Here is a 27171-nt window from a genome sequence, read left to right on the forward strand (position 1 = left end):
ATCACATGAATTTTGAATCTTAGATAGTTTTACTTGATTAATTTTTAAATATTTATCTTTATAAATTAATTAAATGAATTTTAATTTGTAAATATTAAGATAATTTTACATTCAAATCGTTTTAAAAAGAACAATAGCAAGTCCAATTTCGATTTTGACTAGCTCCTACCATAGCATATGTTCGAAATGTTTGTAGCGTGCTGTATCTCTTGAGCCGGTGTTTTAGGTATTATTAGTAAATGTAACTTATTACAAACTCGGCTTTTATTTTTTATGCCTACTGATGCAACATGATATTATTTGACGTAGTTTTATCTTTTCTCTTCACCTGTCAAATGTCTACAACATTTACCCGCAATGATCCAGCTATACACTAATGAGGTGAATGTGTTCCTTATTAGTTTCGCACTGCACTGCAACATAATGTATTACTTAATTCTGATGTGGTTAATGACAATAAGTGAATGCTATTAGTTAAGTTCTTTAAATGTTGTAGTTATACGTTAATTTGCTTTCTGGAAGCGGAATGTAAAAAAATGCATTCACGGAACTAGTGCGTGCATGTATGGGGAATTGATTCCGTAAATCTAGTGTGATACAACTTTTTAAAACGATAATTGAACTCTGAAATGAAAAGTACGTGAAAGGGTTTCGACGCCCCGTGTTTTGTAACAATGTGGTAACTTGGGTTTTATAGAAATCCACAAGAGTTATTCATTGTAAAATATGTTTCCCATGTCTCAGATTGGAACGGAGGGAAAATAGAACACGCAGCTGAAGAACATTCTAGAATGAACTATTTTTTTCAAAATGCGAGGGAAGTGCTCATCATGGGGAGTGTATATTACGGATGATACCGACCCTTGAAGTCTGTATTCGATCGTTTGTGTTTTAGTTTTTTGACAACTGGGAAGATAACTAACGTGGAGACTGTTGGCACCTTGACGGAATGCTCAGTAAGAACATTAGCTTGACCCAAAGCTGCATGTAGCCTGAGAATGAATCTCATCTTTAAGATTACTGTATTTTCTCTATAGTTAATTCTCGTAAAGAAGCCACTGGCAGACCGGAAAGCCTCAAGGTTAAGGGCCACCTCTTATTTCATAGGGTTTCAATGCTTTTCCGAAGTATGCTTGTAGAAGAATAAATTGATGGAATTTGCTACAAATGTATTAGGTTCACCGCCAACCTCTTTGTTCACCCAACTCAATTCTGCCATCTTGCATACGTTCACTCGCCCATGCAAACAGTATGGGAATTTTGAACAAAATTTTATGTGGATAAGGAGTACATTTTGGGGACAAAACCCGTAGCATTGCCAATGTTGTTTATTGTTTGTTGACTTGGAATGGGACGGTAGTGCGCAATAGTGATAGTAAATGGGTGGGAATGTATTTTTTCTTCTTCGACTTGCATTATGTCAATCCACAAACCTAGCCTTTTTAAATGGTGGAGTTGCTAGTAAATCTATCTCTCGGTAAATTTCCTTGCGTTAAAATACCAGTACATGAACACACTAACTGCTCCACCCCGCAAATTCTGTAATTCAATATCCCAGTTTGCTTGACATTGGTTTTTCATATCAATATATTTACGGTGTAGGTCCTGCCATTTACATGGGTAATTTTAATAATGACACATGAATCCCACACATGTACAGATATAGTGGCAAAATATCTCCTGATGAAATTTGTTTGCAAGCAGTGGTGGCTGCAAAAATAGAAATGAAGTTGCAAATAACCAACCAAAAATTTTCTTAATTACTGCACATTCATTGCGAATAATTGCTAAGGAGACTAGTTAGTCCAGTGGGTAGAGTATTGAACTACTGACTGGAAGGCCTGAGTTCAAATCCTGGGAAAATCTCAAGGCACCTTCAACTTAACTCTAGTTGTGTGACTTTTTGGGTATCAGAACTTCCTGGGGAACAATTGGCAGCATATGAAGAGGAATTGGTCCCAATGCCATGACATGTGAATTTTATGCATTAGGGTTAGTATAAGGTGAGCTCTACTGTTCTGTCAAACAGACCTTAGTGTTGATACTGTTGTGGCATTGCTAAAAATTATTGTTTTCAGAAATGTAAAACTCAAGTTTCTTAATAAGTTTGTTCAGGGTAAGAAAAAATAGTATTCGTATTATATCCACTTGCAAATCTCCAATGAAATATGCAGCTACTTTGTGATGAACTTTGAATAATGTAGTATGGATGAGCTGAAAGTCATGCTCCCTCGAGCAGAAGTAAACTTTATGTATATGATATTCAAACCTGTGAACTTAGAATTGGCAGGTGAGTATATTACCCTGACATGATTAATTCACAATGATAATACTGAATTAATAAAACCCATGTAACTGGCATAAGTGCAAGTAAATGTATCTTTAAACAAATTGTAAAACATCTGCATTTCCATTTATCACATTATTTCTGAAGGGTTGGCAGGTAAAATACCTCTGGCTGCTGCATTAAATATCTTGCCCATTAGAGGCTGCATGGAAGGTTTAAGAGAGTATTTTATCATGAAGACCACATAATGCTAAAAGTAGAAAACATTGAATATTTTACTAACGAAAAGAAAAACCTTTTCAAAAGTAAAAAGCAAAGGTTTTTACTCAAATTCTGCTGGTCTTAAATCTGGTTTGCTGGTACAAAGTGCATACATATATGGCACATATATAAAGTTTTGTACCAGTTCCTGCAAGTATATGTTGCTCTCTATCGATGATCAAAAGTAATAGAAGGAAACTAATCAAACAAAAATCACAGAAACTTATTAGATGATATCTGATATTGTAGATAAATGAAAGGGGCAAATGTACATGTACAGAACAATTTTTTCCGGTAAATTTTCACTTAGAGTTAATTGTGTATTTTTTGAGCCCTTAATATCCTATTACCAAGATTTTCTCTGATTATATGTGTCCAAGGTGATGTAATATAGCAGGTACACTAATCCAACAACGAGGGATAATAGAATTTCAACATTTACTTGCCATTTATTTCATTTGGCAGGTTTACAAAGTCTTAAATAAGTTCATAAAGGAGCCGTGAACATTTTGGCATTTAAATTAGAAGATTCACATTCATTTCAATTATATAAATATATATTTATAGATATATACAGTATGCCTAATTGGAAAGTCACATTGGCAAGCAATGGAATTGATGATGTGGAAAGGCCTCTTGACCAAAGCTAATGATCAACTACCCATTACCTTTGTTTTCTTAGGAATTTCAACACCTAAGTTCAGGCAAGAGGGAGGTAGAGTGGGGACTTGGTAAAATCTGGTGATGGTTAAGTAATGCAGAAATAGGTGGAAGTTCTCATTTTAGCTGGGGGAGATGGTCAATTTTTTTATTCATAAGAGGGTATTGCAGTTATTAATTACTTTTCCCATTAACATAATCAGTAACCACTTCTTAATTTGAAGTGAGTGCATTTTATTTGGGATTGTGATCAATATTCTTGTTATAAAAAAACCTTGAAGCTTATAAAAAGTTTTAGAGAAGTGTTTCACTCTCTTTTGAAGCTTGGAAGTAGAAAATTTTAAGGCATTCTCACAATACTATTTGTGTGAATTAAGCACAAATAGATTCAGCTACTGTTTCATAATTGAGCAGACATTTTCATACCATGATGATAGGCCTTGAAGCATCTCCTGAAAGACAAACCATCACATATGAATTGATGATGAATAGAAAAGTTTTTTCTTTGGAAGAGGGGCATGCTTTATGGACACCTTGATGTGTTATTACTTTTCCCAACTCATATCTGTAAAGAATAGCTCTTCTTGTAACATGCATTCAATCCAAAGTGAGAGATTCAATTGGTCCCACACTTCAACCTGCACAATAAACCAACATCTGCCTATGAGAGGCAGTCATCCTTACCTATTAAGAAACTAAGCTGGAGGCATAGGTTTAAAGCAGTTGATGCGTTCAGCATGACCAGATATAGTACATAAAGAATTATCAGCCTTATGCAACTATATTTCAACAAAAGTCGCATAGCATGCATGGTAGATTTTGGAAGTCAGAGCATTGTTCATAAACATTTTACATACATCAATTGCACTTCTTCACACTCAAGGGGACAACATGGTAACCAGTAGGAAAAAATTTCAGGGTTACTGCATCGGTTGGGATGAGCGGCAAATGAGATCTGTTTTGACTAACTATATATAACTTGCACCACTGAAGCACCAACCAAGATGCGAAACCCTTTCAAAATACACAACTTGGGCCAGTTTTAATGCCATATTATCCACAGCAGATATGAACAATCCATTACATCATGCCATTAATAACATAAATACATTAATGTTGCACCACAAAACTAATGACAAATCATTGACATACCGGCAAGGTTGACTCAATTCTGAGGCATGCATTGACATGAAGCACGAAGAAAAAAGGCCCAATCAGAATATTATGCCATATAAGGCTTCTGTTAAGACAACATTTGTGACATTGGTATTACTACATGCAATAAACAGCTGTTTTGTAAAAGGCCTTGCTGTCTGGAAAGTCCTCTAATTTTGGAGATACAACATTTATTTCAATTGCCACCCCTATGAACACATGGGGATCTCCTCTTTGATTTCACATATAATAAGTAATAATGGACACAGTGTTTTGAACCAATTATAAATACAGATTGTAGAGGTAAAATCCACTGAACTTATTTGTCATTGAAAGGACTAATCGACTCTTGGAGCTGGCCTTTCCAAGTTCACTGTGTGATTTATATCAAAAAATCAACTGGATGAAAAATATCTTTCAGTTATAGGTCAAGCATATCATGACCCACAAGGGAAAACCCTAGATTTTAGTAGGTGTATCCTGACCCTGAATTAGCAACAAAAATGCCTAAGATAAAAGCAAATTTGCTTTTGGAAAACTTTGGTGAGATAATGAATAACAGGAAGACATTTAATCAGAAATCATTTCAGTTAATAGATGACACTACGGACAGGATTATTTCCTATTCACATGATTAACATTGGTTCCGATTCAATTACTTGTCAAGCAGGAACGTTTTTAAATAAGTATGAAGTTGCATGCAAGTCACTGAATATGACTAAGGGAATTTAAGCTTGAACCTATAAGAAAATATCCTATAAAACAAGCTTGTTTTGGATGGATATTATTTTTTTTAAACATTAGATATTTTTAGGTGGGTAACTGAGGATTTCTACACCATTGATAAAGGTGTATTCTTCTTACAGCAAACAGTTCTTGGTTTCTTGGTAATTACTCAGACATCCATCAGATACGTGCGATCATGCAGTTGGTTGTTCCATATGTTTGGAAAAAGGGGCTGTGGAAGATGCTTGTCCTAGGGGTGGCGCATGACCACCTCCCCTCAGCCTCCCTCTCAGTTCCTCGAGGGATTTTGACTTTGCCTTGTTAATCCTTCGGTATTTGACGTCCCTCGGTTTTGTCACCGATCTATGGTTGCTCATCACCCTGTTGTATGCCACCTGCGTGAGGCCGGCACCACTCAGTCTCTCAAAGCTTCCATAAAGTGCCAGACGACGAGGATCCGTCTTGCTACCATCGCTCCTATCCTCGCTGTCGTCACCGTCTTCCGCAGTTTCTGATTCCCTGCTTCCGCCCCCTTGCTCGTGCCCAATGCCGGACCCCGTCCCATTCTGTACGTCTGGGGACGTCTGCTGCACCTGCACGTCATCGTCGACGTCCTCCTCGACGCTGTAAACGGTTTCCAGGACCTCAGGTCGCCTGAGTAGTCCGTTGCCACCGATTGGAGTGCTGACACTTCGCATCTTCTTGAGGGCTGCATATCGGCTTTGGTCCACCGCGTCAGATATGCTCCTGGCCACACGCAGGGACGGAGGGTCCTGGCCGACCGTTGACATGGACAGGGATGAGTGTGGCGCCTGCAAGGAGAAAGATGTACGAGTATTATGTTAAAACGCATGTTAAAACACAGGTTTCGATTTGGTGTTACTTACTATCGCAAAAAATTCGATGATCTTATCCCTAGAAATCGCAACAGAATCGAAACGTCGGGGGAGGATATCTGACAATTCTAACACTACATAAAGCCTAAGAATTTACTACGTGAACTCCTTTGGAAATCTTTAAAATTGCAACCTTTGAGTTTTTCTCAAAAGTTCCGATGACCTTGCATTCAAGTTACGAGTATATTACAGATTCAGGATAATGACAGATTCGTGAATTTTAGATTCCATGATTTGTGTTATTTAAGGCCTATGAAGTTTTTTCTAAGTATTCAGAGATTGGAGAATAATTACAGATTCACCAATTTGTGATTTAATATCATACATCTTTCTTCTGTATCATATTGCAATTATATAGCTTTCATGGCTATTGTTTTTAATTAAATCGTATGCTGGTGACTATGATTTTAGAAATCTTGGGGGCTATGTAGCTAAAAAAGATACTTATAAGAGTTATTTTATGATTTATTTAGCAGACATGAACACCTAAAAAAGCGTGGGTATTGGTAAAAACTATATGTTGACCATTATTTGCTAATTCCTCCAATAGTGACATTGGCATATACATTTTTGTTTACCTAATGAATAAATTTTATTTTTAATGGCTTTTATTTTAAGACGCTCATTATCTAACGTAACTCAATGTACGGAGTTTTGTCTCATAACTGTTGGCTCATGACCATCGATTAACATACTATATAGCTACATGCTGCTAGTCGATGGTTTATGAATCTATACATTCAATTTTTCAGATTCATAGAATGGATTTCACTTTGTAAGTAAAAACTTCTTTTAGTTGTCCCAAAACCCTTCCTCGGAAGCTGTCATTAATAATTTTTGTAGTCTGAATTAAATGAAATTGAGGCTTTTGAAATGTGGATGTGGAGAAGGATGGAGAAGGTGAAATGGACCGGAAGGAAAACAAATGATGAAGTATTAGGTATGGTGGGCGAGGAGAAGGGTTTGTTGGGAGAAATCCTAAGGAGGCAGGAAAAATAGATGAAGGGCGTATTGATCGGCAGTGGGGTGTTGAAGACTGCAATAGAGGGGAGAATGTAAGGCAAACAAGAAGAGGGCAGGAACAGAATGAAGGACGGGCTGTTGGACGGAATGAAGGGAGGAAGGAAGTACCCTGAGATGAAGGACTTGATGTAGAGTAGGTGGCTGGATTGTGTTTTGTTACGACTAAAAAAATATTTCTTTGGTAAATGTGTCCATCCAAAACCTACCTTAACCGGTAGATTACTTCATAAATTAATAAAATATTTCTACAAGTAAATTTGAAATGCTGTCACAGTGCAAACTTTGGACACATACATAATTGAAAATTTTGTAGTTTTTAAGTCACTGCCATGCCCCCTATCTGGCAATAATGCGCAGAGGTGCTGATATTTATCATGTAAGTTAAAAAGTAATGCTGTTTCTATGAGTTGCCAACTCCTGCTGGTAAGTTACCAACGCCTGGGAAATTGTGATTGTGTTAGTGAACTAAGAATAGCAACGATGCATGGTGGAAAACATGGAAATCGAGCGTGAATAATAAGTTAATTTGACTTGTTTAAAATACTTTTCCTATGATAGGAAAACAGTACAGGGTATCTCCACGGAAACGCCACGTTACCACGATTAAGGGAGTTGTGAATATATCTAATCTCGCCAATCAGATATTGATGACACCTAAAAAATCTAATGGCGCCGTCTCCTATTTTTTTCCTTTTGGAATAACCTACCAACAAATCTAAATTACACTGTCTCCATTGCCACATTAATAGTCTCTCTAGCGCATAGTCCTCAATGTATAACTGAAATTTGAATTTAAATTTGCTTATTAAAGGGTACGCCTTTAATAAACATTTCAAATTTATCGCCTGTGAACCTTGATTATAACACGTTGAAGTACCAGTCTTCTTGTGCATACCACGTTGTTCAAAAAAAATATTTTATTTGTTCATTAAAGTGTTGCAGATAGATGCACTAGAGCGACTATTAATATGGCTATGGAGACTGTAATTTACATTTGTTGGTAGGTTATTCCAAAAGGAGAAAATTGGAGACGGCGCCATTAGATTTTTTAGGTGACATCAATATCTGATTGGCGAGAGGGGATGTATACAAGACTTCTTGATCGAAGTAATGATGGATTTCCATAGTAGTAGTAGCCGTAGCTTTAGGGTACCGACAGCCGAGGTCTTTTGCGCCATTAAGAATGGCTGGGAAAGGAGGAAGGGAGGAGAGAAACCCGATGCCGTCAAAAGCCTATTCTTAGCGATAGATGCCGAGGGCTCTACAGTTTAACGTCCCATTCGACGGACGGCGTTCTCAATTAAAGTGCTCTCCACAAAGCACCCCAAGTGGAGATCGGGATACCACTGGAAATGATTTGACGTGCCGAATTCGAGGATTCGAACCCGGGCCTTCTGGATCGGAAGCCAATGAGCTAGCCACCGCACACTTTCAATCCTTAGGTTTCCATGCCAAACTCACTCAACTGCTCTCCTCTAACAGGAAAAGTATCCTTAAACATGCCCAATTTAATTAGTACTTACATGAAAACGATTGAAGCTCTTTCTCTTACAGAAAGCCTTAATTGATTTGCCTACAGTTGCTACCAGTTGTATCCAGGGCAACAATACTAACATTATACCATTCCAGATGAGCACACAAATCCAAGTAGGCGTATTTCAGGAATAGTATTTTCACACACTTAGGAAGAATACCCGCGATCAAGAAGATCGAGTGCGTTCAAGTCGCAACCACCCCAAGCGAAAACGGGTATTCTATGCAGCTAGCCTGTAACCGCTAAGAGAAGCGAGCTTCATTCTAAGATTCTAAAGAGTGGATTGTGCGATTTTTCGGACAAAATTATTCAATTCGTAAGACATATTTTAATGAAAGTAGAGACCGGCTTTAAAAATTTCCTTTTTCACATACGGGGATCGAGATGGTGCGGGGGCTAACTTACTGGCTTCCCACCCTGAGGGCACGGGTTCAAATCCCGGCGGTGTTGAATATTTTTCAGAGGTATCCCTACTTGAGGTGCTTTGTGGAGGGCACTTTGAGTGAGTACGCCGTCCGTCGGATGGGACGTTAAACTGCGGACCCCTTGGCGCCTTTCGTAAAGAGTAGGCTAATGCCGACGCCGGATTTCTCTCCACTCTTCATCATTTCCTGTCCATCCCCTATGGCGCAAATGACCTTAGCTGTCGGTCGCCTCCCCTAAAAACTACTACTACTTTTTCATATACATGTTACCTTTCCTACGGACTACAGCTTTGACGTGGTGGAAGGGCTTGTCCGTTCTGATGACCCCTAGACCTGTACTGCCGGGAGCATGATATTTGCAGATAAGTCAGGAATAATATTACTTGAACCAGGGAAGATTCAATACAAATGGAAGAAATATCTATGCAGAGGCACTATATTATAAAAACATTAGACCAGCAAGCCTAGGCGTGGAAAGAGAATATGACGCAAATGAGGTTAGCTAAGGTCCAGGCTTACTCGATGTCGAGATAGGAAGGGCATTAAGGGAGTTGCACTCAAATAAGGCCGTGGGGATAAACAATATTTCAACGAAACTACGAGTACTCTTACTTTAAAGTTAAGGAAAACGTGGGAGGAAGAGTTTTTATGGACTAATTCGTAGACTTAGTGAAAGAGGAAATTGACCAGCAGATTTCGTCAGATGAGTTTTAGTTTCCAAAAAAGGGAAAGGTGCCATATGTGAGGAGTAAATAACAAAAAGTTTGATTTCGCACGCAGCTAAAGCGGTTCTCATGATCATGAACAAGAGGATGGAGAACAGGGCAAATTATTACTTGGGGGATGATCAATTTGGGTTCAAGAAGGGTATAGAGGCACGCGTGATGTCATATCAGTAATGTGGTCACTAATGGAGAGAGACTCGTAGAATACAATCAGTACGTATTTGCCTGTTTCGTAGATTTCGAAAAGGCGTTTGATAGAGTGAATTATAAAAAAACTAATGAGTATATTGCAGAAAATAGGAATAGATTGGAGGGACAGAAGGCTAATCCGCAACTTGTACTTGTCTCAGACTGCTCAGGTGCGAGTAGGAAACGAAGAGTCCGGATGGGCAGTGCTAGAAAGAGGTGTAAGACATGGTGGTACAATATCACCTATGCTTTTCAACGTGTATGTGGAGGAAATAGCAAAAGGAGCATGGGAAGAACTGGAGATAGGAATGAAAGTCGGTGGGAAATTTATAAAATCAGTTCGGTTTGCGGAGGACCAAGCCTTCATTGCCAGTCAGCCAAGGATTTGCAAACATTTCTGAGCGCATTAGAAAGTCAATACGATAGGTATGAGGAGAGAATTAATGTAAGCAAAACTAGAAATATGAAGTTTTCGAGAAAGAGGATGGCTACGTTTAAATACTAAAACAGGAATTCATACGATAGAGCAGGTAGAACAGTTTACCTATCTTGTAAGTGCTCTGAACCTCAATGATCTAAGTACTCATAGTGAGGACACGATAAGAAGAATAACGTTAGGCAAAGAAGCTTTCACAAGGGGTAGGGAATTGATGAAAGGCAAGTTGAGTAAGAATGTCAAGAAACGGCTCGTCAAAACTGGAGCGTAGTTTATATCTACAGGTATATATTATCCTGTATATATAACAAATATGGGGCGTGGTTTACTAGGACACAGAAACATGATCATTGAAGCAAGATGAAGGGCGTAGATGGAGGCTTTTGAATTGAGGATGTGGAGGAGGATAAAAATGTAAATTGGACAGTAAGGAAAACAAACGAGGAAGTGCCATACATGCTTACGGAGGAGAGAGGGTTGATGGGAGATATCCAAAGGACGCAGGGAAAATGGATTCAGAGCATTTTTGTTGGCAATGGGATGTTGAAGAGTAATAGAGGGGTTTAACGTTAGGCAAATAAGAGAGGAAAATGAATGGTATACATGCATGTTGGACGGAATGGAGGGCGGAGAGAGCTATGCGGAATTGAATTCCCGATGTCAGGTTTCTTTTTGTCAGGTGAGGTACGTTAATATATCGTTATGCAAGTACAGTTGTGTCGGCCGTATCCAGCCCTCAACAGGTAGAATACCTATAATTATAATATATACTATATATAAAACTTGGACAGCAACAAACAATATAAGAACACATAAAAAGAACACTCACACGTTATTTCTTGATAATTTCGACGGAATTTAGCTCCGTCTTCATCGGAAGAAACAGAAGTACTCAGTACACTTTTTATGTGTTCTTATATTGTTTTTTGATAAGGATCTGATGTAAGGATGCAAAGAAAAAATAGTGAACATTTTTATAGCTCTGTATAGATTTGTACGACGCGGAAACTTAATAGTTGAGGCAGCAGAATAGGCGGAGATTGGAGAATTTTTGTATGTAAGTGAGGAGAAAAAATTGAAAAAGTTCGATGAACACCAAGAAAAACAAAGGAGAAGTACTAATCATGGTAGAGGAGAAGAAAGGATTCATTGGAGGAATTTAATAGAGACAGAAAGACTGAATCCAGTGCATTTTGACGGAATGGGTTGCTTAGGTCAATGACAGATAGGAAGAATGTTATACCTGTACAGGTGAGGTAGAGGGAGGAAAAGAGTAGGCATGTTAGACGAATTAAGGGGGGCAGAAACTATGCGGTATTGAAGAAGGGTGTATTGTAGTGTAGGGTGTCAGGTTGTGCCGTGCTATGTGAGGGTTTAAAGGGAAAAGATGGTTTGTGCATCGAAAATCTACTATCTATCCGTAGATTACCATTAATAATTATTATTTAGATAGCTTGGAATATCGAATCTAAAAAAATAATGATTAATTTCGGAACTAAGCGAGTTCATTTGACATTCCCTCCATTCGTTTTATTACTTTCACGTGTAATCACGAAGGAAAGATTAACTTATCCATATCTCACCACATAATTTGCATGGTACGAACACATGACAGACCATGCATTCTTACAACCTTTCAAAAGAGCAAGACGTTTGAAATTCTGGCAGCAGTTTTCGGTTCTTAGAGTAGACGAAATTTGAGAGAAAGGTACCATATCTCTTCTGGATCGAATCTCAAAAGTGACTCGCGTCACCAATTTGATTTAAGTGCATTGCAACCCCGCAAATGGATCGTGTGAAGGTTTTTCGTTTAAAAATGACTATATTAGCATGAAATTCAATCTATGACTAGCCGGTAGATTCTAATTTTCAACACCCAATGTCAAGAATGGACCGGCTATTTCTCACTTTTTATTCGGATTTCAATAAAACTGAAAATTGAAATGTTTTGCATTCATTAACTTTTAAAATTTGTATTTTTTATCTGCACAATCCCGAAAATGTATATGAATGAATATTATGAGATTATAACTGGTCTAGGTTTGTACAGTAAATTTCTATTAATGTCCAAATCATGCCGTTGTCATCACCCAGGCAATGATCCGAACATATCACGTCAGCAGACAAAATCGACATCTGCGCACACAGGTGGCAAAGGGTAAAGTTGGCATCACGAAGGGATTGAATCACCCAAGGTAGAGAGCTCGGTGTTGATTTTTACCGACAAATATATTTTGCAGGAAAGTTTCCAGGAGGTTCCGCCCGACGAACTGCGCACTGCACTCGAAATGCTCCTCACGTCGGAACTGGGATTATTCCTATAAGCTCACTTCCGCTGTCTCATATTCCTATCTTATTAAAGATTCTACGGAATTTTGGGTTTCAGGAGGGGAAATGTGACTAAGGAAAAGAGACGAAGAAAATAATCACATAAGAATCCTTGACTTTTCAAGCATGCGATATCCCAGGCGGAATGACATAACATAAAGGTGTGAATGCATTTAAAATATCAAATAGCCATTCCTTTTTTTCCGAAATAATTCATCGTATTAAAAAATTGAAGATTTGTCAAAGAAAAATAACTTGAAAAAAATATTTATTCCTATGTTTAATGAAAATAATATTTTTCAAACTTCCAAACAAACATCCCCATTTTCACTAATATCTTCTGCTAGACCGATATTGGTATTCAATTATCAACTCAGGATGTCTTTTCCAGTAGTTTCTGTGCCTTCTTTGGGAGTTGCTTCCTTGCACGGTATTTGTTCGTGATGATACTAACATATGAAAATCCTAAATACATGGTATAGTTAATTTAAAAGAACGCATAATATTTACGAAAAATCCTGTACACGCATTTTAGTAGCTCTTATTACACTGATAAAAAAATGCAGTTTTGTGTTTAGTACGAGCATGCAATGAGAAAATTTATTAATGCACTTATATTTCATTGCGCAGTGTATCTACTGGAAGGATCTTAAATATATAAACATAGTGAAAATGAAATTTTTAGGTACACTTCTTTATAATTTACGACTGCCCAGCAAAAAGTCTATAAGAACATCGAAATTTGGAGCGAATAGCATTTCAAAGGCTGTTTTTCACTCAATAGGATGGATTTATTTGCTGCAAAGTTAGATAAAATTAAGTTAAAACGACCGGTATGAGCACACTCGACTCGATCAACGTTATGATTGAAGTTATTTACTAGGATGCCGCTTATATTAAGAAAACTCTAATTTTGAACGTTATAATTTAGTAACAATAGACAGGAAATCGTTACTAGTTATTTATAAAGAGCTTTTTTTACACGACTTAAAAGATTTGTGATAGTCTAATTGTATTTTCTTTTAATCATACTAATGCTCTCACTTTTACGTTGGCGTAATGCGTGATTTATTTGGCATAGTACGTCAATTTTAATTCCTACATCAACGTGCTTACACTTAAATTCACGAAACGTTATATGGCAGGGGAAGCAACAATCATTGAAAAGGAATTGGAATATGAGTGATTAACATTTATTTAATTGATCTGACGCATTCTTCGTGAGAAACCATACAGACTTTCGCCCATGATACATGTAAAACTTACATAGGCCAATAGGGTGACTCGATCCTGATCGTGAATTAATTCAGGACCGCCTGCCTTCATTCACCCAGTTGATAGCATTTACTGTCACAGGTTTAAATTCAGATCTAATCAATCCAGCCCAGGATTACAAATAACAGGGGCAATTGCCAAAAACCAGACCCGGTCGCCTCAATTCAGGACCATTTCCCCTAGATCAGGGCCGTCGAAAAAATTCCAATTGTATCATTCCAAGGTAGCTGCCAAAACATGAAAATAAAATGTTTGCAGTAAAAAAATTAACAACCGAATGAAGATCAAAGATGCACGTATTAAGATGGCGACTATCGTGAAGAAGTGCCCGAGGGTCGATGTAACACGCATTTCCGCGATCATTCATTGGTACTTGATTACATTCTTTTCATTCCGTACTAATTATAATTTCTAAACCTACTTCCGCTGTAAAGAATTTTCGACATACGCTTAAATTAAAGAGGTCGATTTTAGATTATAGGACGAAAGCCATACCATTCTTGAGCGCAACCTATTCGCGTTCACTTGACTGGATGAGAGAACCATCATATTCAAGTCGGGAACCGGATGCTGGGTCAAAACGGATAAGTGAATGAGTTAGGAGAAGGGGTGGGGTCGTTCACCCTATAGGGTCGGTGGCACACTACTTTGAAAGTATTAAAACTCTCCTTAGGAGATTTAAGGGATCATAAATTGCCCTTGCTCAATTAAGTACTAACATTTCCCCGTTCCACAAATCAACCACGCAAATTTAGTTTCAGAAGCGGCATCATTTTGCAGACATCTCCTATTAAAACCTTTTGGTGCACACAGATTCGGATATCTCTAAACTTAATCCAGTTTTATTCAATTTCCCTCCACGTAGACACTATGAATCGGCGCCATTTGAAACTCTTATTAACAAATTACTTGATAAAATCATAGACTAAAACTTTTCATTTTTTTAATTCCGAGAAGTCTCCATCAGATTCAGTCTCCTCCCATAGGGATATTATATTAAACAGAAGTGCAAAGAGTCCACTTAGGTCGTGCTAAACGAACATGTTCTTTACAATACACGTAACGTCAAATGTCAGATACCTTATCCTGCACACCTCTCCCCTCGGGCCTTATCCCCTGAATTCCAAAAAGAGCTCATAATTACACTTAATGAGAATGGCCCCATTGGGACCGGCCTGTTGAAAAAACTCTCCCCTCCCTTCCCCAAGCACAACCTAACTATAACTCCTTCTCAAACACCATAAAATCAGGACTTCTTACAGTCATATATTCTTGAACGTTATTTTCTCTGCCACGACAATAGTATCTAATGAAGTTATGTCATATTTCTTATAAGTTATCTAATGAACGCAGGTCCATTGATTTTCATCTTCAATCCTTACACCATCTCCTAACAGTAGCTACATATTACTCCTTCCCCGAACTAATCTTCACGCGCGACTATAACATATAACCCTTCTCTGCGTACTTAAATTTGGATAAAACTGCATATGGAACTCTCCGCACCCTTTTCATTGACTTCATTTTGTGCCTTCCTGAATTCATTCTCCTTCGCAACGCATTCAACTAGAACGAGTGCATACAAAAGGAAGGTCATGGGCAGTAGAATTTCACCATCATACGCCACATTTTTCGTATGTATACCATCTCGAACACATTCATCCAACAGTCCTCCAAGTTCGCCATCGACGACATTTCCATCGGCAAAGTTTCTCCTCTTTAAATTCATAACCTAGGTTCTTATTACACCATTTTTACCTCACTCCAATTCTTTGGCACACATGACATTCCTGAGGGTATATTTCCATCTAGTTGTTCTCAGGTTCATCACAAAAAGGGTGGAGAACAGAGCAAATAATTACTTAGGGGATGATCAGTTTGGGTTTAGGAAGGGTATAGGCACGCGCCTTGCCATTTCAGCAATGAAATAACTAATCGAGAGGAATACTTATACAATTAAATCAGGATGTATTTGCCTGTTTCGTAGATTTCGGAAAGGCGTTTGATAGAGTGAGAGTCCGGATGGGCAGTGTTCAGAAGAGGTGTAAGGCAGGGTTGTCCATTATCACCGGTGTTGTTTAACGATTTGGGGGAGGAAATGATTAAAGAGGCTTGGAAAGAACTGAAGATAGGAATGAAAGGCGGCGGGGAATTCATGAAATAGGTTAGGTTTGCTGATGGCCAAGCTTTAATTTGTCGGTCGGCCAAAGGATTGCAAGCATTGCTGAGTGAATTGAGAATTCAGTGCGACAGGTATGGGATGAGAATCAATATTAATAAAACAAAGGTTATGCGATTTTCTAGTAAGGAAAAGGCTAAGCCAAACATTAAAATAGGAGGTCATATTACTTCAGTAGGTGAAACAGTTAACGTATCTCGGAAGTGTTTTGGACCAACACGGTCAAAGCAGTAGAAGAATTGCACTAGGCAAAGAGGCTTTCACAAGGAAGAGGGAGCTGATGACAGGGGCGTTGAATAATGTTAATAATAAGGATGTTAAGAAAAGACTCGTTAAAACTTTGATATGCATCGTAGTTATATACGGCGCGGAAACATGGTCACTCAAGCAGGAGGATGGACGTAGATTGGAGGCTTTTGAAATGTGGGTGTGGAGATTGATGGATAGGGTGGAATCGACCGAAAGGAAAACATGGCACGATGGGCGAGGAGAGGGGATTGTTGGGAGAAATCTTAGGGAGGCAGGAAAAATGGATAAGGGGCGTATTGATCGGAAGCAGGATGTTCAAGACTGTAATAGAGGAGAGAATGTTAGGCAAACGAGGAAAGGGCAGGAATAGGATAGGGCTCTTGGACAGAATGAAGGGAGGAAGGAAGTACACAGAGATGAAGAGGGACTTGTTGCAAAGTTGGCTGTTGGGTTGTGTCTTTTAGGAAAAAAAAATCTTTATTTGGTGTTTGTTCATCCAAAACCTACCTTAGCCGGTAAATCACCCAATAATAATAATATTTCCATCTACCCAACAGGAAATGCAATGCATCCGCATACATATACAATTCCATGTAAACGCATTTGTCAGCTTCCTCCAACCGATCAACACGCCTTCAAAACTCCGCAATAAGCAAACCTTTGCATTGCGTGGGCACTTTCCATGGACAATGTCATAAAATATAGTAAGTACTTGCCCCTGAAAATTGTCATCGCCTTCACTCCATCTTCCACCATCCTCCTACTGCCGAGAATGCACCACTCGTTTGGAGTTTACACATTAACTAATAAAGTGCTCCGACGGAGTCCTCATATCCTTTCTATCTCAATTCTCAAACGATTTCACAACGAAAAATTCAATCAATTCCAATCCGCTCTCCAATCCTTACTACCATTTTCAGCCTGGCTTATGTAGTAGTCCGCACGCACACATCGCTCGCTCATACATATTTGGATCATCGAATCTATATAAAACTTCCACTTGAATCTTATCCATTATGCCCGACCCCAAAAAATTTAAGCTACAGGGATCCAAAGACTATAGCAAATTCACATCCAGATAAACCATCGGAATCAAAACTCATTTACGATATCAGTCTCATCTTTGAGATTTTTCTGAGGCAATTCATGAAGAAACAAGCAATAACCGTATTGGTTGTTTTTAGTCTAACTCTAACCACTGAATTCTGAGACGGAATTTTGATATAATTGAATGAAAAACACCCAGTAGGTTAAGCCGTAATCCGGATATAGCTCGCCTGTGTTTAAAACCATAGTTTTTGATTTCGAACTCACATATAGATATATTTTAGGCAATGAATAAAAAGTTCTTCTATAAAAATTGCATAAGATCACATTTTTATTGTAGAGCGGTAGTTTTATAAATAAACGGCGCGAAAATATTTACATGGCCAAGAATTGCATGAATAAATGCGATTCTCTTTATGTTTTGAAAATATTTCTCACAAATGAGAATGTGCAGGTAGTCAAATCAAACTTGTCAACATCCAGGTATTCTCTAATTTGAAAACCAAAGTCTCGGATGTAGGTAACCATTCGGATAATTTTTTCGAAAAATTTCATGCATACGAAGCTCACATTATGCTTAAAATATGCTTTTTAAAAATTTTCACCGCCGCAGAGCGGGCTGAAATGCAGGAAACCTGGCTAGGCGTGCTTAAAGAGGCATTTTCTTGGTATCTTTAGAATTTGAAACTGCGCATGGTGGCCCTCCAATTGCATGTGGTTACCACAAATCTTTAATTATAGTTATCGCACATTACTAATATGCAAAAGCAATGTTGACCAAAAAAAAGATCCCCTTCATTGGTGCCCAGGCACACTCCATGCACCTTTAGGAATATTAAATGAAGATGTCAAATGTTATTTAAGTAAGTAAGTTAAAGTTTTCAGTGCTATTTCCTGGAATGCTACCCAGATTTTAATGTCACTGGACGTACAGCCTCACTGATTACCTTATTATTACTCAATTTGCCCTTAACGTCTATATTATAATGACTAATACTTCTGGAAATCTCTTTTGACGCATACACATATTGAAGAGCGTCCGTGGGAAGCGCGGGGCTAGCAGCGTAGCGCGTCACCGTATTCCCAGGTGCCACCAAGTGAAGCCGGCCTCCGCTGCTCGAAGGAAAAATCGATTTTACTTACGGCATCGCAACTTTTCACTTCAGGTTCACATGCTTTAAGCTTCAGAAATTCAGGTGGTATGAATTACTTTCCGGAAGTCCGTGGTGATTCCCATCAGTTTCACTACTTGAGGTAAACATTTTACTCCAGAGCAGCGCACGACATTTTGCTATATATTAGGTGTGTTCAAAAAGTAAGGTGTCTTTATATTTTTATGAAAAAATATTTATTTATTCTTCAATATTGAAGTTGTCCCCTTCAAAGTAATCCCCTCCAGATAATACACTTTTGCCAACGCTTTTTCCAATCCGCGAAGTAATTCTGATAAGCACTTTTTGGTATAGCCTTGAGCTCTTCCAGCGATGCAGTCTTCATCTCCTCAATCGTTGCAGACCTCCATCCTTTCATAGGTATCTTGAGTTTTAAGAGCAGGAAAAGATTGCAGGTGAATATGGTGGCTGAGGCATGAAAGTGGTGTTGGTTTTGGCCAAAAAGTCTCTCACAAGCAATGATGAGTGAGCAGGTGCATTTTCGTGATACAAAAGCCATGAATTGTTTTTCCACAATTCCGGAAGTTTCTTTAGTATTACTTCTCGCAAACGGTGCATAACTTCAAGGTAATACTCCTTATTGACCGTAGCACCTTATGGTAAGAACTCCTGATGCACTACAGCACAGGAATCGAAGAAAACAGCGAGCAAAACCTTGACATTTGATCGAACTTGCCGTGCTTTTTTCGGTCTTGGTTCTCCTGGGTTCTTCCATTGGGACGATTGGGCTTTGATTTCGACGTCATAGCCATGTTACCATAATTCGTCACCAGTTATGGTCCTTTTGAGCTAATCAGGGTCATCATTGAAGTCATTTAAAAGCTCCTGAGCGATGCTTATGCGACGGTTCCCCTGGTAAAAATCAAGAAGTTTCGGGACGAACTTCGCTGACACACCTCTCATGCCCAAAACATCCGTAAAAATTGCTTGGCGCGAGCCAACAGATATGCCAATACCCTCAGCAATCTAATCTAATAATGATTCGACGATTTTTCAAAACAATTTTCTTCACTGCTTCAACGTTTTCATCTGTTGTTGACGTGCTGGGGCGTCCAGAGCGAGGTTCGTCATGGGCACCTTCTCGGCCATCGGAAGAGCTTGTACCACTAATACGCATTTTGTTTACTCAGAGCAGACTCACCATATGCCACTGTCAACATTTAAAATTTTTTGGAGCACTTAATTTCATTTTTTACACAAAATTCGATGTAAATTCTTTGATCCATTTATTTATAGCAGAAAATCGCCGAGCACACCAAAACACGTCTTACATTTGTATCTGTCAATAAGCAACACATGTTTGGGACATGTGTAACAACACAGAAAAACAAGAAATTTGAAAAGTCACCTTACTTTTTGAACACACCTCGTATATTTATATGAAACCATAAACACAATAATCAACCCGAAGGTCGGTTTGGTAGGTGACGGTAAAATTCACCCAGTACTAAGCCCGACGGCGAGTGAAATTCTTATATATATATATATATATATATATATATATATATATATGCTTTCGTAGACGTAACACGGAAGTGCCGAATAGTACAATACACAGTAACACACAATATAGAAACACAAAAAAAGAAGAACACTCACACGTTATTTCTTGATATTTCGACGGAAACAATCCGTCTTCCTCTGAAGATATAGAAGTAATGCATTACTTCTATATCTTCAGAGGAAGACGGATTGTTTCCGTCGAAATATCAAGAAATAACGTGTGAGTGTTCTTCTTTTTTTGTGTTTCTATATTGTGTGTTACTGTGTATTGTACTATATATATATATATATATATATATATATATATATATATATAATTAGGTAATCTACCGGTTAAGGTAGGTTTTTGGATGGACAAAGCTCCTAAATAAATATTTTGTGACTCCTAGCAAAACAAAACATACTACACTACATCAGGTCCCTCTTCATCTCCGAGTACCTTCTTCCTCCCTTCATCCCGCCCAATATCCCTATCCTGTTCCTTCTCTTTCCTCGTTTGCCTAACATTCTCCCCTCTATCACAGTCTTCAACATTCCACTGCCGGTCAATACCCCCTCCATCCACTTTTCCTGCCTCCATAGGATTTCTCCCAACAAACCCCTCTCTTCGCCCACCATACCAAGTACGTCCTCGTTTGTGTTCTTCTCTGTCCATTTCACCTTCTCCATTCTTCTCCACACCCACATTTCAAAAGCCTCCAATCTACGTCTATCCTCCTGCTTTAATGACCACGTTTCCGCACCGTACATAGTTACGCTCCATATCAAAGTTTTTACGAGTGTTTTCTTAACATCCTTACTCAACGTCCCTGTCATCAACTCCCTCCTCCTTGTGAAAGCCTCTTTGCCTAACGCAATTCTTCTTCTTACGTCCTTACTACTTTGACCGTGTCGGTCCAAAACACTTCCGAGATACGTGAACTATTCTACCTGCTCTAGTTTTTGCCCTCCTATTTTAATGTTTGGCTTAGCCTTTTCCTTACTAGAAAATCGCATAACCTTTGTTTTATTAATACTGATTCTCATCCCATACCTGTCGCACTGAATTTCCAATGCACTCAGCAATGCTTGCAGCCCCTTGGCTGACTGACAAACTAAAGCAAGCTTGGTCATCAGCAAACCTAACTGATTTTACGAATTCCCCGCCCACTTTCATTCCTACCTCCAGTTCTTCCCATGCCTCTTTAATCAATATCGAGAGCAACGGTGATAATGGGCAACACTGCCTTGCACCTCTTTCTAACACTGCCCATCCGGACTCCCCGTTCCCCACCCGCACCTGTGCAGACTGAGACATGTACAGGCTACGGATTAGCCTCCTTTCCCTCCAATTTATTCCTATTTTCTTCAATATACTCATTAGTTTTCCCCAATTCACTCTAACAAAGCTTTTTCGAAATCTACGAGACAGGCAAATACCTCCTGGTTGTGTTCTATATTCCTCTCGATTAATAATCCAATTACTGCAATGGCATCACGCGTACCTCTCCCCTTCCTAAACCCAAACTGATCATCCCCTAAGTAATCATTTGCCTTACTCTCTATCCTTTTGTTTATGATCCTGAGAACAACTTTAGCTGCGTCGGATGTCAAACTTATTGTTCTGTAGTCCTCACATAATGTAGCCTTTACCTTTTTCGGAATAGGAACTAAAATGATCTCACAAAGTCTGCCGGCCAGATTCCTTCCTCATAGATACTACGAATCAGCCCATATTGCCTCTTCCTCCCACATTTTCCTAAACATTTCAATAGTTCCGCGGGAATGTTATCCACCCCCACGGCCTTATTAAGTTTCATCTCCCTTAATGCCCTTCCTGTCTCATCGTCTAGTATTCCTGGACCTAAACTATCTTCCTCTAAGTCATATTATTTTTCAATGTCTAACTTTGTTGGTCAAAGTTCTTTACTATACAGTTCTTCTATATATTCCTTCCATCTCTCTTGGATCTTTCCTATATATATATATTGGGGCGGCACAATAGAACACAAATAAAATAGTAACACTTAAAAGGACACTCACACGGTAAATTGTTTAAGCTTTCGGCCTTCCCCGAGGCCTTCTTTAGGCAAGACTCTCACTTGAAGAAGGCCTCGGAGAAGGCCGAAAGCTTAAACAATTTACCGTGTGAGTGTCCTTTTAAGTGTTACTATTTTATTTGTGTTCTATTGCGCCGTCCCAATATTACACTGCTCGTGTGAGTGTATCCATATAATCGATATATATATATATATATATATATATATATATATATATATATATATATATATATATATATATATATATAACGATTGTACGGAAAAACTCACACGAGCGGCACAATAATGGGCTGACACAATATAACACAAATAGAAAAGAATAAACACATTTAAAAGAACACTCACACGGTAAATTGTTCGAGCTTTCGGCCCTCTCAGAGGCCTTCTTCAAGAGAGTCTCTCTTGAAGAAGGCCTCTGAGAGGGCCGAAAGCTCGAACAATTTACCGTGTGAGTGTTCTTTTAAATGTGTCTATTCTTTTCTATTTGTGTTATATTGTGTCAGCCCATTATATATATATATATATATATATATATATATATATATATATATATATATATGTTATATATGTATATATATATATATACACACATATATATATATTATATATATATATAATATATATACATACATATATACATACATACATGTATACATATAAAACTGCACATCTCTCGGTCACTCCTTCCGCAATAGCCTGGATCTCCTGCAAAGTTTGTCGTAACTGCTACATCCGGTCGTCGAACTTCCAGTCGAGCTAGAAAACTGAAATCTGCCGCGTAGAAAGGTCTTTGCTCAAACCTGACCGGAGAAATAGTAAAATGCACACTTTTTATTTTAAGGGGTCATTTTTTACCCCTCATCGGTTACATATGAGCTCCATTAGTAAAGAATTGAATATCAAAGGGCTCCCTTTTGTACTTTTTAAAATTATTTCATTTTGAACTCTAACCTCGGGACTTGATTAAATATAGCTTCCGGACAAAATACGTATTGTTATTATGTTCATGTTTTCGCGCATCTCTCGGAAAGCCGAATGCACCCTTTTCAATTGCGTATTAAAATATTTTGACGTCTTGGCATCACCGACGCATTACTACTGACATTAATTTATTCACAGGGATGTTGTGCATACGGAAATTTTCACATGGATGGGTTTCGAGTCGCATCCATAACGTATCGTTGCTGCACATAATTTTTACTTTTCATAATACTGTTGTAAAAAGCAATAAACAGTTTTTCTTTCCATTCGATAAACTCTTTCCATTTCCTCACCATATTAACGGACTCCTTGCTAGTTACATGACAAATGGAAAATAATCAATCACTTAAATCAAGACCAATAGTGGGGGCTGCTGTTTCTGATTACAGCGTAAAGACTAATATTTCGCCCCTAACACCATGAAATTCTTGCAACGGGGCCTCCATCGGCTTGACTTTGTACATAATCAGGGAAAACTGAAGGCAGTGTCTATGCATAGTTTTGATGTGCGAGACATAAGATGAAAGATATGCAGAACCACATCCACCGATCACTGGAGGATAACCGTTCGAATTTAGAATTCGAAGCAGAGCGCCGGCTCAAAAGTCGTCACCTATGGCAAATTAACGTGTCAATTACCCAGCTCGCCCGCGCCCTGGTCAACCTTGCCTACCTCGGACCCGTCTTCCAGGATGACGGCGCTGTCGCTGTCGTTGGTGGACTCCTCCTGTCGCCGTCGCAATTCCTCTTCCTCCTCGTCGTCGTCGTCCTCCTCCTCCGCTCTGGGGTCCAGCCCCGCTTCCACTAGACGGGCCCTCAGCCTGCGGATTACTCTCTGCTGGTGGGTGGCCAGGGCCTCTCGCGATGAGAGAAGGTCCCTGAGGGCCTTCTGCCGGCGGCACAGGCGGGCCTCGAAGAGCAGAAGCTGAGCGGACAGGGTTCGAAGCTGCTCGGATCTCTCTTGGGATATCCTCGTTACGGCCTCTTCCTAAAAGAGGAAAATTTCAACTATGGTATAGACACTTGTTTGCATTGCATCTTTATAGAAAGGAGGGCAAAGCAGGGAGATGAGAAGAAAACTCCATGTTTACGTCCTCACGTGAGCAACATTCTGAGGCAAGAATGGAGGGGACTGTGAGTAAATGGGGAGGAGGTCATGAATGCTTGGAAACTGATAAGACTGAGATAAGTTAAGTCATATGCCAAATTGTTTAGCCACAATGGCCTCTGTCATATCAACTTTGGAGGCTTTTTCACAGTGACGTGAAACGTTGCGACACGATAAGATTCAAGATTTGTTCAATTTATGCATATTTTAAATCCACATGCGGAATTATAAAAATTCAATTTTCATTAATACAATGCTGCTTAGTGTGTGATTGATAAATAAAATACAACTGAAATTCTAGTGACGTTGAAATGAAAACTTCTTTCGTACCTTATTTTAAGAAGGCAGTTCAACGTATATGAAAATGCCGTGCATTATAACAAAAATATTACAAAAAATAAAGCGTAGTATTTGCGACCGAATTTCAGAAAAAAAAATAAATTTTTATTTTATATAAATAATTATCTTCTACTATCCAGAAACTCCAATTCATTTAAAACTTCAGTAATAATAGGTAACGGATGTGAAGCCAACGGGCATTTTCATGACCAGATAACATTCTGCCAAAAGCATTACAACTTTGAAGAGAACTTTTCGAACTATAGCAGAAAACATTCTATTTTTCATAAAACATTCGAGTGGTGTTCTGCTATTTCCAATCCAAATGTGAGAGGTTACCCACTACTGGATATGCCAGGTGGCTTTATGCGTTTCAGATAGAGATATTTTTGTGACCTAAAGATCACTTCTATCCCTTCAAACGGTACTCGAAAATTCGCAACGAAGCGTAGGGCATGATGCCCGAAAGCCACCTGCATAATTGTTCCTAGTGGTTGGTTAAAGTACGGTTAGTTGGCGTTTTCTATTTTTTTGCAATGTGCTCCAAAGTTATTCCTTGCTATGAGTGATTTTGCCATATTATCCTGTCAACCTTACCCAGAGTTGCTATAAATTTTCCCTGTAGACTTAGGAAGATAGTGAAAAGCAAGTAGCTTTTTCCTTCTTCCTCTTATTTACAATTTCGATGATGATAACCAGGATTTCAGGCTTCAAAAGAAAGAAGAAATAATTGAAAAAGTAATGTGCGTGAAATTTACTACTATACATTAACGTTAAATATCAATATTTGCAAAATAAGTAGATACTAATATTATTTAGGAGCTGCAACGGGAGAGAAAAGGGAATAAAGTCAATGATATTTGGCAGACAGCAAATGCAATAATGATTATAAGTATTATATATTTGTAATTATTTTATTAAAACGTTGACAAGTGAATCCTGATATTTAAGAGAATGGTCGCGCGGAGGACGGAAATCTCAAATAAATGAAATTTTATTATGAATGTGATATAAATAGAAGCCTAAATTTTAGTTTACAGTTTTATCACAATATGAACTTAAAGATTGGCTGAAGCCTATGAAATTTACGCAATTGATGCAATAATAACTAACAAGAGTGAAAGAAACCCCGTCGGCGTTTCAGCTATAGTCATTTTTAAGCCCTAGCGAGAAAAGAAGCCTGAAACACGAACTGGGCAGGGATGAGGCCCTTCCTGCGTTCATGAATTTAATTTTCATTTCCTTAATTTGTAAACTGAGAGAACAAAAAATGAATAAGTAAAAATGAGCGAACAAAATAATAGCTTTCGGCAGCCTCGGGAAATGAGCAATTTGGCTAATAACGGCTCGTCTCTGATAAATCGCTGTCCTCCCGAATCTGTTTAGGACGCCAACACGGTTACCCTATACCTATATCCGTATTAATATACATGAATTTATAAATAAAATATGTATACATTTTTTTGTGTTTGAATGTGTATTTGGCTAAGTGGCTCGTCTCCATCTTCTGGCTATGCGTGCCACGAAACGCATCCTTTATGACGTTGTATGATTGCTTTCCCTACTGTCCTTTCCTCTTTCCGTTATTCAGTCCTCCTTTGGCGGGTGAAACAGCTCCCTTACGCCATCTCCTGCCCATAGAATTGGGGCAGCAGCAGATTTCAGTGTAAATTACGTTTCCTCGATAATGGCAAGAGACTCGGCCCGGCAAGTCGAAAGATCCGTAGTTCAAGTCCCGGTCAAGGAAATATTTTTGCACTTGTGATCTGCTCGATTCCACCTTCCCCATTTCTCCTGTCTTTTTCTTTTATATATGTTCCTTTTCCTTATATCTATATCCATGAGAATGGATATAGATATAAGAACTTACTTTCTTAAAGAACTGTTTCCTATTTTACACGACAATGACGCTGTCTCATCCTTACTGCCCCAATACCCATCTCTCGTATACAGACGACCCGCCAATCTCAAAAACCTTCTGAGATTCACCAACCCTTTGGCGCCCTCCAGACAAATTTCCTCATATTTCCTCTACTTGTAACCACCCCCGATGTAAAACATGTCTGCTTTTCAGATCTGCTCCCCTCTCCCCAAATCCCCTCGTTGCCCCCTCACCTCGTTCCCACGCTAATTGCCTCTCGAAAAACATTATCTATCTTTTGTTATGCAAAAAATGGACTTCATTTTACATAGGCGAATGCATAACCCCCTTATCCATTCGAATGAACAATCACCGCTACTCCTGCAATTCTACCTCACTCTCTTCTCTTCATATCCCTTCACATGCAAATTCCCACAACCTTTCATTTGAACAGTCTTTCTCCTTAACCATCCTAGTATTCCTACCCGATTCAACCACCAATATAGAGGTGAAAACTCGCGAATCCGCATATATACCAGCTTTCCGATCTTTTAAAATTTCCACCCTTAACCGCCATCTTTAATTCCCTTCCCAACATACCCTGCACCTTCCCCTTCCCCCAACCCAGACTCCATTGCTCCCGTCCGAGACCTTCCAGTCTGACCTGAAAAGGAATCAGAGAAGGCCGAAAGCTCAAACAAGCTAAAATGTGAGTGTCCTTTTACGTGTAATCTATTTTATTTTGTTTCTGTTGTGCCACCCAAATGTTATTT

At 38.7% G+C, this 27171-nt stretch overlaps 1 protein-coding gene across 1 annotated transcript in view; it reads right to left on the reverse strand.

Annotated features, from left to right (window-relative positions):
* Window positions 1-2815: 2815 nt before the first annotated feature.
* Window positions 2816-27171, reverse strand: part of LOC139693518 (uncharacterized) — a 439072-nt gene continuing 414716 nt past the window's right edge. Inside the window, exons 6-7 of the mRNA XM_071591711.1 lie at window positions 23764-24078; window positions 2816-5901 (exon numbers count right to left, since the gene is read on the reverse strand). Coding sequence (XP_071447812.1) covers window positions 5284-5901; window positions 23764-24078 — 933 coding nt within the window. The 3' untranslated portion in view covers window positions 2816-5283. The remainder of the gene's footprint in view (window positions 5902-23763; window positions 24079-27171) is intronic.

The sequence above is a fragment of the Hetaerina americana genome, unplaced genomic scaffold, assembly GCF_022747635.1.
Source record: "Hetaerina americana unplaced genomic scaffold, ioHetAmer1.1.p SCAF_1, whole genome shotgun sequence".
Taxonomy (NCBI): Eukaryota; Metazoa; Arthropoda; class Insecta; order Odonata; family Calopterygidae; genus Hetaerina; species Hetaerina americana.